The sequence below is a fragment of the Equus przewalskii genome, chromosome 10 (genome assembly GCF_037783145.1).
Source record: "Equus przewalskii isolate Varuska chromosome 10, EquPr2, whole genome shotgun sequence".
In the NCBI taxonomy this organism is placed as follows: domain Eukaryota; kingdom Metazoa; phylum Chordata; class Mammalia; order Perissodactyla; family Equidae; genus Equus; species Equus przewalskii.
In genome coordinates, this window is record NC_091840.1 from 23,048,021 (window position 1) to 23,060,258 (window position 12,238).

Consider the following 12,238-nt stretch of genomic DNA (forward strand, 5'->3'; position numbering starts at 1 on the left):
ACGACTGCCAGCACCTGCTGCCTAGTGCCCTTTCTGAAGCTGGCAGGAAGTGAAGAGATGCTGTGGGGAATTGAGGAAAGAAGGGATTGTGCAGGGTTTGGAGAGATGGGGAGGAGCCAGGCAGGCCAGTCCCTGCCTCTGGGAAGAGATTCAGAAGAGCAGGACTGGTGGTCCAGGCTCTAAGCCAGAGAAACTCCTGGTGCATTGGGAGGGAATAGGATCCAACTGGGCCAACTTGCCAAGGTACATGGCAACTTCTCCCCATGCCAGGAAATGGGTCCTGGGACAGTGAGGGTGCCAAAAAGATAGCTGATGGGGAGATGGACAAAGGTCCTCTCTGGGAACTAGGAGTTTGGGAGTAGGAATACCTGGCCAGGCTGAGCCAAAATGAGGTTTGGGTGGCTAAGCCAGATGTCTTTGGAGTGGGCAGGCATCAAGCCACTTAGCAGAGGTGCCCCCATCCTGTCCTCCAGTCACAGCCCTTGACATCTGCCAGCCACCCTAGGTGGCATGTTGTTCCTTCCTGCTTCTCTGCTCTCCTGGGATCTGGGGCCCACAGCTGAGCCAGGAAGTTGGTGGGCAGAGTGGGGGCTGCCCTGGTGCTGGGGAACATTCTGTTCCAGAGGCCTCTGGTACCCTGCAGAGGTGGCTTTTGGCACTGAGGCCGAGTGGGGGGGGACCAGGAAAGAGCACAGGCCGGAGATTATGGAGGCTTGAAATCTCCTTCTGAGGATTACTATGGAAATAATGGCCTTGGGAGGGGGGAACTTGATTGATGTCTTCAAATATTTAAAGGACTGATGTGTAGAAGAGGGAGTAGCCCTTTCCGGAGCCAAGGGAGGAACAAGAGCCCATCGGCAAAAACCGCAGGGAGGCAGGCTTCAGCTCTATATAGGGAAGCACTTTCAGTGATTGCAGCTGCCCAAAGATGGAATGACTGTCCCAAGAGAGGGTGTGCTTCCTGTCACAAGAGGTGACCAATAGAGTGAGACAACCACTCAGGGGATGTGGCCAGGGCAGTGCAAGGTGAGAGGGTGGGCGGAGATAGCTCTAGGTGGCCAGTCTTTCAAGTCCCCTCTAAACCTAAATTTCCTGGTTGACCTGGTGGACAAGCCCATGGCACACTTGAGGGGCAGAAGCGAAGGCCAAGGCGGGACCCAGAGCAGCAGGATGCTTCTGGTCACTTGGGCTCAACAGCCAAAGCCACTGTTTCAAGTCCTGGCACTGCTACTTACCAGCTGAGGACTCATGATGAGTAAGCAGTTTAACCCATGAGCCTCAGTTCCTCATCCGACAAGTGAGGCAGTAATTGTCACCACCTCAGAGGGTAGTGCCAGGAGTAACGAGATGCCGCATAGAGTGCTAACTCAATTCCAGTGCTCTGACAATGACAGCCCCTCATTATATCTATAAGTTTATGTTTTTGCTTTTTGGACCAGAACCTTGTATTGCTTAGAGAGCATCTAGTCTTGTCTCATTCCTCTTGGATGTGGGGAAACTGAGGCTCAGAGTGAGGAAGTGAAGTGACTTGCCTTTAGCAGCAGGCTTAGTTTTGCCCCTACCTCCAGTGCATCCTCTCAGAGAACTCGTGTGCTCTATGCCCGTGGCCCCTGGGCAGAATGGTGGGTGGTTCACTCCCCTCTCTGCGCCTATCAGAGCTCCCAGAGCCACATTCGGCCCACAGAACACATTTGCATTCTAATTAATTGTCCCTCTGGCATCTGGGACCTGGGGCCCTGTTTCTCATAGACACACAAAGGAGCCCACAGTGCTGTCCAGGAAGCTGGATTTGGAAGGAGCTGGGCAACTCAGCATGCCAGACACCCCAGGGCTCTGGCCTCTCAGCTGGCACACCGGGGCCTGCCTTGTGCCCAAACATTCCCCTCTCTGTTTCCCCCTCCGTCTTGCTGCCTGCTGGCCTCCCCAGGGCTGGAGGGGCCACTACTTCCATCCCCTTGGCACAGTTGCCAGGCTGGCAGCCATGGCACACAGGCTGCCCAGTGTGCCAGCTGGGGACCCTGGCCAACTCTCCCTGCCTGAAGCCAGGCCACTGGCTCCCTTTTTTTTATTGCTGGTGGAAAGGAGTGGGCAGGGGTAGGGGAGCTCTCAACAGGAGGGGAGCAGGGCAAGGATCTGGGTAGAGAGGATTCCAGACCTCACTGTGGGCAGACTCAAGAAGGATGTGTTTGGGTGAGCAGTGGAAATGACTCCGGGCTCACTGCAGAATCCACCCTGTGCTCCAGAACATGGGCTCCATTTAGGATTCCAGCCATTTGCTCATCATTTATTCAACAAACATTGACTGAGTGCCTGTTATGTGTGGAAGCCCTGTGTGGGGATTTGAAGCAACTGTCCCTGCCCTCAGGGGGCTCACAGACCCCGGGGGGCAGTAGGAAGAAAATGACAACATAAACTGATTGGAGCTATAATAGAAGTCAGTAGTGGGTACAGCGGGCCCCAGAGGAGGGAGTGGTTCCACTAAACGGAATTCCTGCAAAGACAGCTCCTGAAGGAGGAAGAGTCATTGGAAACCCTGAAGGATAAAGAGGGTATTAACTGGATAAGGCAGAGAAGAGGACAAACACGTCAAAAGCTCAGAGGCATAAAACACGATGAGTTCAAGTCCTCCTGTCTGGGCTGCAGGTGGAAGACATGAGTTGGAAGGGCAGGTTTGGCCAAGTTGCAGAGTCTCTTGACTGGGGCAGGGGCTGGAATCCTGAGGAGCTATAAAGGTTTCAGCAGGATCAGGGATCACCATAAAGGCAGCTGGATGGAGAGCAGGTGGGCATGCTTAAAGTGGAGGCGAAGGGCTGTGGCCCTGAACCAGACTGAGGGTGCTGGGCCTGAACAAGGGCAGGGCTGTGGAGGTGATTGTAGGTGAGGGGCTGGGGAGGTGATTGTAGGCAAGGGGCTGGGGAGGTGTTTTGGAGGGAGAATCAGCCCTGAGGATGAGGGTGCAGGATGACCACTCCCCACCCCCTAGGCTGTTCAAGAACACAGCTGGAAACTGGGGACCTGGTGTGTTTTGTTTGGCCCCCAGAGTATTATTTTTTTTAACTCGAGTAAATGGTACACCCATACAATGAAATCTGTATAGCCATAAAAAAGAATGATGAAACTCCTTATGTATTCGTATAGAACGATTACCAAGATTTACTGTTAAGTGAAAAATCAAGGCAGAGGAAAAATAGTATACTGCTATTTCTGCAAAGAAAAAAGGAAATAAAACCTCCTGAATTTGTTTCTATCCAATTTCACATAAAAGTCTGGATTTCTTTTGAAAAACTGGAAAACCTGGCAACACTGGGCTGGCCATACAGAGTAGCCTTTATTGGCCAGAAAGGCCAGCAGCTGCTCCTTGGGTCTCTAGTTTGCCACAGGCCCCACCACTCCTATGTGCCTACTCAGCCAGAACTCCTTTACCCCTGGAGATTACCTGCCTGGCTCCTGCAGGCATCTGGGATTGTGACCCACCTGCTGCAACTTGGCAGCCTCTCTCTCCATACTTCATATCACCTCTGGCCCTCAGCCTTCAGGCTGCTGCTGACCAAGGAGATGTCCTGGAGGGAAGCCAGCCCCCTCACGGCTTCCACTCACAGGCCCTCTTCCTCTCTCAGCTCCAGCGGTTCAAGCGCTCATTTTCCCTCAAAACCATCCTCCGAAGTAAGAGTGTGGAGAACTTCCTCCTTCGCTCGGGCTCTGAGCTCAAGTGCCCCACCGAGGTGCTGCTGACGCCCCCAACCCCGCTGCCCCCTCCCTCCCCACCATCGGCCTCCACAGACAGGGGCCTGTCCACCCCAGCCCCCTCCCCCTGCCCAATCCCACGCCCCCTGGCACCACTCAAACCAGTGAGGCTGCACAGCTTCCAGGAACACGTCTTCAAGCGAGCCAGCCCCTGTGAGCTGTGCCACCAGCTCATTGTGGGTAGGTGCCTGAGACCCTGAGGTGGCAAGGGAAGGGGCCGAGGTGCATGCTGGGAGTGGGTCCAGGGAACTGCCTGACATTGGGGCCTGGCTACTCAGGGCTCCCAATCCTAACTGTGCCCCTCACCCTGGCTGGACAAATGAGCACCCTTGGCAGGGTGGATGCCCAGTGTTGCTGTGTTTACTAACAACACAGGCTTCAGTGCCAGTTCACATGCTGACTGTATGAGGGGTAGGCACAAGGCTCCAAGGCTGGCATGAGGATGCCCAACCCCCGCTCTCTCCCCATACCCTACCCGCCTCCTTTGCTCCTCACCCATGGGTGCATCCCCTCTTGAACAACTCCTCTTGCCGAACCCAAATTCTTCCCAGGAAACTCCAAGCAGGGCTTGCGATGTAAGACCTGCAAAGTCAGCGTCCACCTCTGGTGCTCCGAGGAGATCTCCCACCAGCAATGCCCAGGCAAGACGGTGAGTGGTGACCATGCGAAGACAGCTGGCTGAGTGCTCCCAGGACTGGCATGTGGGGGAATGAGTGCACCTCAAGGCTAGTTCTTCCTGTGGGGTGGTCCTTGGCCTTGGGCGAAGCCAAACTCTCGGTGAGTTGTGACCTCCCCGTGCCCTCTCTCTGCCCCCTCTTGCCACAGTCCTCCTCCTTCCGCCGCAACTTCAGCTCCCCGCTCCTGGTGCATGAGCCGCCACCCGCCTGTGTCACAAACAGAGAGTCCCCACCCACGGGTGAGTGTCCCCCAGTTGGCCCTGATCCCAATGTGGTGCCATGAGAAACTCATGTATTCCTCAGATGGGCACCTGAGTCATGTGGCACTGCCAGTTCTTGACACTGCTACCACTTCCCTTCTCTGGATGCTCCTGTCCTGAATGTCGGGTTCATTCATTCATCTGTCAACAGACACTTTATCGAGCACCTACTAAGTGCAGGCACTGTGCTAGACACAAGGACACAACACTAAAGAAGGTGGAGTTCACGGTCTAGGAAGGGAGCTATCCATCTAGAAATGGATGATCACACAAACATCACTTAGTCATCATTCGGACGAACGCCTGAAGAGAGACAGGCAGGAAATAAAGAGAGGATAAAGCAGGCACCGTCCTCATTTGCACAGACATGAAGGATGGGGAGTTAGTCCCCTGAGGATCTGGGGAAGGCTGGTGTGGGCAGAGGGTGGCATGAGGCAGGAAGGGGCACACAGTTAAAGAAAGGACGGTGTGGCTGGGGCTGAGGGAGTGAGAGCAAGAGGGTACAACGTGACCACGGGTGCAGAGCGGGGCCCATTTTAGAATTGTTCTTTGGACTTTATTCTAAGGGCACTTTTTGTGTCCTTGCAAGAGTATTCTGGCTCCTGTGTGGATTGGAGGGGCTGGAGCGGAAGCAGGGAGCCCAGTTGCGAGGCCGTGACGGTTGCTAAGAGAGTTTGGTAGCTTGGACCAAGCTGGTAGCAGTGGAGATGGAGAGAAGTGGGCAGATTCTGGAAATGTCTGGGCGGTAGGACTAGGTGATGGAATGAATCTGGGCAGCGAGGAGAGTGAAGGGTCAAGGCTGCTCCTGGTCTCTGCGTGGGCACCATGGGAGGACTTGGAGCTCTCACTGGGATGAGGAAGACCTGAGAGGGGCAGGTGAGGGGAGATGGGGAGTTCGGCCTAGAGCATGCTGAGCTGGGGAGCCGCGGTGGGGGGAGCCAGGACCAGAGATACGGGGCTTCAGGGCAGAGCAAGGCTGGCAGCTGGGTGCCTGGCCTTGAGGGTGGATCCTTGGCAGGGGCCAGCGGGAAGGTGGACCCTGTCTACGAGACCCTGCGCTATGGCACCTCCTTAGCGCTGATGAACCGCTCCAGCTTCAGCAGCACCTCTGAGTCCCCCACGCGGAGCCTGGTACGGTGGGCACCAAAGGAGAGCCTTGGGGGCAGGGGTCTCAGGGTGAGGCTCCAGAGGCTGAGCCCTTCCCTCTCTCTGACCCCAGAGTGAGCGGGATGAGCTGAATGAGGATGGGGAAGGCAGCATCCGCAGCTCGGAGGAGGGCCCTGGTGACAGTGGTGAGTGGCTGGGGACCAAAGGGCAGGAATGGAGCACAATGTGAACTGCTCCCTGCTGTCTCACACCCTGGCCCCACCCTGGCATCCCCAGTATTCACAGCCCCAGCGGAGAGCGAAGGGTCAGGAGCAGAGGAGAAGAGCCCTGGACAACAGGTGAGATTATGCTGGCACTGAGCCCCCGCAGGCCAGGCAGGAAGGGGATGTCGCTGGCTCATAGGTGGGTGAGAGCATGGTGAGTGGGGCCATCACTGCCCCATCATTTATCCTCAGTCTACACGGACAGGCAATGCCAGGGCGGGTAGGCACGGGGAGCAGGGGCTGTTACCCCTCCCACCACTGGCCTAACACCTATTGCACCCATTCCTGCTCCCCCAAGGGTGGGCAGCTCCAGGGTGCAGCAGGCAGAGGAGTATCCCCCTTCTCCATCCCTGGCCCGGTCCCCCCAGGGGTGTGTGAGTACAGCAAGTGGGAGAGTCTGACCTCTCCCTGTCATTGACCCAGGAGCACCGTGTCCCACCTCCTAGCCCCCCAAGGTAGGCAAGGTCAGGGCAAAAGGATAGTGGGTGGAGTGAGGAGGGGGTTACCCTCCCATCACTGACCCAGAGCTTTTCCACAGGTCCCCAAACCCCCCCTGCGAAAGGACGTGGGGCCCATGTATTCCTACGTCGCACTCTACAAGTTTCTGCCCCAGGAAAACAATGACCTGGCTCTACAGTAAGTCCTCTTTGCGGCCCAGCCCCACTGGGCAGCCACCTGCTCCCACCTCAGGGGTCTGCAGTCCCAGAGCTTGCAACATGAGTGGAAGGGGGCCCTTCAGGAACCTCCTTGCATGCTTGAGGCTGCTCAGCCGAGAGAGGAGCCGGAGCTGCACAGAGCCCAAGAGTGATTGGTGCTGATGTCTCCTGCCACCTGCCTGGGCTCTGTCGTCCAGAGTGCCTGCCATACCTGTGGTCACACAGTGTCCTCTGAGGGCATCGAGAGGCCTTCCTCAGCTTAGGGGGCCACGCAGGGGGTCTGGGGGCCCAGGATTGTTGGGACGCAGAGAGGGCAGGTCCCTTCTGGCCCATGTGTTACCCCAGCTCTCTCCTCCCAGGCCTGGAGACCGGATCGTGCTGGTGGATGACTCGAATGAGGACTGGTGGAAGGTGACTTGGCAGGGGGGTGCAGAGGGCCCACGGCAGGCGCCTCAGCCGACCCCTCTCTCAATGGGCACTGCCCCACTTTCTCTCCAGGCCCCAAACATCTCCCCTTCTCTAGCCGCTGGCACTGGCCAAGCCTAGGACCAACCCTTGGGCCTTGCTCTCAGTTTGATCCTCCCTGCCTCAGCTTTGTCCCTCTGCCCACCTTGTACCCTTTCCAGACCAGAAGCCACCTGACTGCCAGGAGGCTTGAACGAAGAGAGCCCACGGTCTGGAGGATGACGGCATGGGCTCCGAGTGGGCACTGGGTCTAGAGAAAGTGGTGCGGCCGGGGGTGGCGCTGGTGCTCATTGCCAACCTCGTCCCCAGGGCAAGATTGGTGACCGGGTTGGCTTCTTCCCAGCCAATTTTGTGCAGCGGGTGAGGCCAGGCGAGAACGTTTGGCGCTGCTGCCAACCATTCTCCGGGAACAAGGAACAGGGTTACATGAGCCTCAAGGAGAATCAGGTGAGTGCCTGGGCTCTGTGGTGGCTGGAGAGGTGGACGTGGGAGAGAGGCAGCATGGGCTCTGGCTGGGTGAGTGCCCTGGAGGAGGATACTCACAGCCTGGCAGCAGCAGGGAAGACAGGTTAGAGGCAGTGGGACGCAGGGTCCTCTTTTCCTTCCCTGCTGGGGAACTGGGGCTGCTGACCAACATAGGCAAGGGCAGCTTGGAGGAGGGGAGGAGCCCTAGATTAGGAGTCTAGAGGCTCGAGTTCGAATGCTGGCTCTGCCTCTGGCTTGTGTAAACTTCTCCCTCTGTTAGCTGCCCTGCGAAATGGGAGTGGGGCCAGGCATGACCAGCTGATCTCAAAGGTCAGCCCTAAAGCGCTATTCAGTATCTGCTGATGTCCTGGTCTTGCTGCTGCTCCCGGTACTCTCATGGGATCTGCTCCCATCACCCCAGCGGAGGGCTCCATCCACATCTGATGCTGGTCCCATCGTCCCCTGGGATGGCCCCCTGGGAACCATCAGCAGGACTCGGGCCCAGGGCTGCAGGCAGTGCCAGGCCTCAGCTCCATGTCTCTCCCGCTCAGATCTGTGTGGGCATGGGCAGGAGCAAGGATGCTGACGGCTTCATCCGCGTCAGCAGCGGCAAGAAGCGGGGCCTGGTGCCAGCCTATACCCTGACTGAGATCTGAGAGGAGCCAAGAGGACCCAGATGCCACCCCTGCCCATGCCCAGCCCTTGCATCTGGCCCTGGAGGGGGAGAAGGCCTCTGCCCACATTTTTCCTCCCTCCGCCTCTCTCCTAGGGGCCACTCACCGTGGCTTGGGAGCCTTTGGCACTGAGTGGGTGGGGTGCCCTGAGGGGGTTGCTCCTCTGGGACTTGGGGGGTGGAGAAGGAGGAGAAAGTGAGAGATGGGGGAAGTTCCAGATAGGTCCCCCCAGTGCCAGGCACCCCCTGTCCAGTTGCCATGCTGAGTCCAACCCTGGGGGCATTCCTGGGGAACGTACCTGCTGCTTCTTCCAGAGAGCCTTCCTGTGCCCACACCACCTTTGCATGCCTGACACCGCCCCTCTGCTTGGGTCTATGTGTGTGTGGCCATGCGGCTGCCCCTTTGGAAGTGGGGCCTTGGGAAGGTCCTTCCTGGGTCCCTCAGCCCTCCACCCTGGGTTGGGAGGGTCCTGAGTCCACCTCTTGGTCTCACCACCTCTGTCACTCCATCACTTCTCAGGAAAGTTCTGCGGGAATCTCTCCCATTACTTGAAACCTGGGCGGACAGAGGAGGGAAGGGCTGAGGTCCGGGGAGGGTGTGGCAAATCAGACTGTGCCCTCAGGTAGAACAGTCACCCCAGAGCCGCCTCACCTTACCCTTGTCCACTGGAAAAGGACACCCAAGAGCGGCTTGAACACAAAAACCCATCTGAGAACAAAAACTGACCCATGCTTGGTTCAAAACGATCCCCATTTCACTGTTAGGACTCTAAAAGCCCCCAGCGGCAGGACCACCAGCCAGGGGAGCCTGTGCTTCTCAGTTCCCGTCGCAGGCCTCCCAGGCTCCCCCAGGAGCCCCACCCTCAGGACTGACCTCGCAGTGGTCCTTCCTCACCGCTTCCTCCAGGCTGTGCCCAGGACAGGGCTGCCGCCTTGGGGGTCCCTTTTCTGGCTGTATCTGCTCCCTTGTCCTGCACACAGAGCTGTAGGAGGAAGAGGGAGTGGAAGACAGACAAAGAAGGTGGAACATTCTGTTTGGCCACGAGGAAAGGAAGGGGCTAGACAACCTGGGGGTGGAGTGGGCACACATAAAGGGGATCCTTCCCTTGCAGGTTGCTTTTCTCTGGTGCCAACTTCCCTCTCCTCCCAAGCTCAGAGCCTCCTCCTCTTGTGCCCCTGATCGTGCCAGCCAGTGCCCCATCCTGGGCACAGTCACACCCTCCCAGGGAGTGGGAGGGACACATCCTCATTCCCACTGGCCCCTGCCCCACTGCTCCCCTGCAGAGGTGGGGCTCAAGCCACACTGCCCTGTTTGCTGCCATGAGGCCCCCCCAGCAATGTCCCAGGGGCGGGCCCAATGCCCACTGTACATGAGGCTGCATGATGGGTCTGCTGGGGCACTGCAGAGCCCCCAGACCCCTAAGTAAATGTTTCTTGTCCCAACCTGTCTGCTCTGTGTATCTGCTTGGGATAGAGGAAGGAAAAGGGCAAGGAGTGAGGAGGGGGCTGGAGATACTGAGAGGGGACAAGCCTGAGGAGGAAGAATGTTGATCTCAGAGAGGAGGGGTGTGGGGCTGACATGCAGGGGTCTCCAAGCCTCCTCACTCGCTTCCACCCAAGCAGCCTGAGATCGGTGGGATTTGGGAGGTGTTTGGGAGAAGGGGCTGGGGAGAACCAAACGGGAGAACGTCGTGGAAAGGACCTGAGGAAGTGGGGGTGGGAAGAGGTCTGGGAGACGCTGGAGGGAGAGAGGGAAGGGTTGCGGTCACTTTCTAGTCGATGCGCCCCTGAGTCGCACAGGGGGCGGGCACCATCTCAGGATCACACACGTCCGGACTGTTCTCGCCCACCCTCCGAAACCAGCCCCGAAACCAGTTTCGGGCCTGGGGGCTCAATACCCATCGGAGATCAGTCCCATCCCCCGCAGCCCCCTAAGCCCGAGGCAAAAAAGCTGGCAGCGGGGACAGTGGCGGACAGTGGGGCCCTGAGATGACTCAGTCACGCCCGTCATCGGGAGCCTGGCACAAAGGGGGCCGGGCGGCGGCGCCCCTCCCGCCGCGGTGCCCGCCGCCCACCTGCCGGCAGAGCAGCCTCTCTCCCGGCCCGCCGCCCCGCCGGCCCGGCCGCGTCACCGCCGCGGAAGGCACGTCCTAAGCTATTTATAGGCGGAGGGGAGCGCGGAGGGAGCCAGAGGCGGGCTGCGGGGGTGCCAGGGCACCGCCGGTGCTGCCAGAATGCAGAGGGCGTGAGGGCTGCTGCTCCTCATAGGCACCCATCCAGTTCCGGCTTCCAGCCTCCCACCCCAAAGCAAGGTAGGCCGGGTGGGACCAGCCCCTGAGCTTTCTTTGGGCCCCTTCACCCAGGGAAGGCGCTAGAGCTTGGAGGCGCTGGGCGGGCGGAGCAGGAGGAGGATGACTCCCCCTTCCTAAGACCCCTGATGGTGAGAGTGGAAAAAGGGGTCATAAACCCAGTCCCTAAGGCTTAAAGAGAGGGGAGCTTGCATAAATAGGCACCTACTGTGCCGCAGGAACCATGCCAGGGATGTCTCAATGACCCAGTGAGGAAAGTGGTGGTACCCCCTTTCACAGATGAAGAAACTGAGGCAAAGATTTTAGGTGACTTAACTAGGGTCATACAGATTATCCAGGCCAACCTTTCCCCTTTTATACATGGGGAAACTGAGGGCCAGAGTGGACTAATAACTTGCACAAGGTCACCCAGTAAATTAGTGGTCCAGCCAGTCTCAGAAATCATGTCCCTTGGCTCCCAGTTTAGCTCTTTCCTCACCCCACCCTGGGTCCCTAGTGCCTTAAACCAACAAGATAGAAACACCCTGACATGCTGGGCCAGGGGCTCCAGGAATCAAGACCCCCATCCCATGGGAGACAGTGAGAGCCTTGCAGCCAAGCCTTCTGTACACCCCACTTGTGTCTGCCACCAGCTGGCCTGGACCTCCGCCTCCTCCCCAGCCCATTTGCCGCACTGCTGAGCACAGCAGCTTTTTCTGGTGGCTGAACCACTGACAGCATGCTCACAGCCTGGGGGCTGGGAACAGCTGGTGCCCCCACTATAGCCTCTGCCCTCCTCTGTGCCCACTCCGGGGGTGGCTGGGCCAGCAACACCACTGGCCTGGGGCAGAGGATGCCCAGGAACCTGCTGGTGGTGCCAACCCACATTTGGCTCTGTTGTCTGACCCACATCAGCCTGAGCTTAACCTGTCATGTACTGTGTGGGGATAAATTTTACCTAGGCTTAAGGGACACTCAAAAAGAAGGGACGTCGGGGAGCCAGAGACAGGAGGCCTCAAAGGGCAGAGAGATGGATACCAGGGGGAGGGGGGAGATAGACAGAGTGATCCCTCTGCGCAAGCCCACCCATCTTGCTAGTGCCACTCCCTTCGGCCCCTTCAGCCTTCTTCACCCTCCATCCTTAACCCCCTCCTCCCAGTGCTTGGGGCAGGCTGGGGGCATGTGGTGTACTTCCAGCCTCAGCCCTCCCTGTGCTGTGTGGGGAGCCAGCCAAGGTGGTCCCTCTCTTAGCCTCAGAGAGAGCACCAGGAAGGAGGCCAAGGACCCTGTAACCCCTCTCCAGCTCGTGGCCCTGCAGCAGCCACTGAGCTCAGCTCCCTGGCTGCAGCCCACTCTGAGTCACACCCTCCCACGTACGGAGGAATCAAAGGCAGGCGCTAGCGTCCATGCAATGCTGAGATTCTAGGGAGTCAGAGGCCCCTCCTGGCCTCAGTTTCTTCCTCCAGAAAATGAAGAGTTGGACTTGCTCAGGGAGTCTTTACCTGGGGGCCATGAACTCCTTTAAAGGGCATGCAGAATTATATGATGGGACCAGGTGTATGCTCTCGAGAGAATGGACACATCTTTTAAGCAGAATTTCACAAGGCTTCAGGACCTGGAAGAGATCCAGCAGTTACTTT

General features: G+C 58.1%; 2 protein-coding genes across 4 annotated transcripts in view; both read left to right on the top strand.

Annotated features, from left to right (window-relative positions):
• STAC2 (SH3 and cysteine rich domain 2) overlaps window positions 1-9,753 on the top strand; it is a 12,800-nt gene extending 3,047 nt beyond the window's left edge. For 2 of the 3 annotated variants that reach the window (XM_008523267.2, XM_008523268.2), the window contains exons 2-11: window positions 3,618-3,924; window positions 4,296-4,393; window positions 4,570-4,660; window positions 5,700-5,812; window positions 5,901-5,973; window positions 6,065-6,126; window positions 6,590-6,687; window positions 7,067-7,118; window positions 7,482-7,619; window positions 8,189-9,753. In XM_008523267.2, coding sequence (XP_008521489.2) covers window positions 3,618-3,924; window positions 4,296-4,393; window positions 4,570-4,660; window positions 5,700-5,812; window positions 5,901-5,973; window positions 6,065-6,126; window positions 6,590-6,687; window positions 7,067-7,118; window positions 7,482-7,619; window positions 8,189-8,293 — 1,137 coding nt within the window. In that variant the 3' untranslated portion in view covers window positions 8,294-9,753. Of the gene's footprint in view, window positions 1-3,617; window positions 3,925-4,295; window positions 4,394-4,569; window positions 4,661-5,699; window positions 5,813-5,900; window positions 5,974-6,064; window positions 6,127-6,474; window positions 6,507-6,589; window positions 6,688-7,066; window positions 7,119-7,481; window positions 7,620-8,188 lie in introns of all 3 variants that reach the window. The other variant, XR_011523013.1, reaches the window with a different exon arrangement.
• Window positions 9,754-10,361: 608 nt separating this feature from the next.
• The window catches only part of CACNB1 (calcium voltage-gated channel auxiliary subunit beta 1), a 29,234-nt gene continuing 27,357 nt past the window's right edge, over window positions 10,362-12,238 (top strand). The window contains exon 1 of the mRNA XM_070560494.1: window positions 10,362-10,622. The gene's annotated coding sequence lies outside the window, so the exon portion shown is untranslated. The remainder of the gene's footprint in view (window positions 10,623-12,238) is intronic.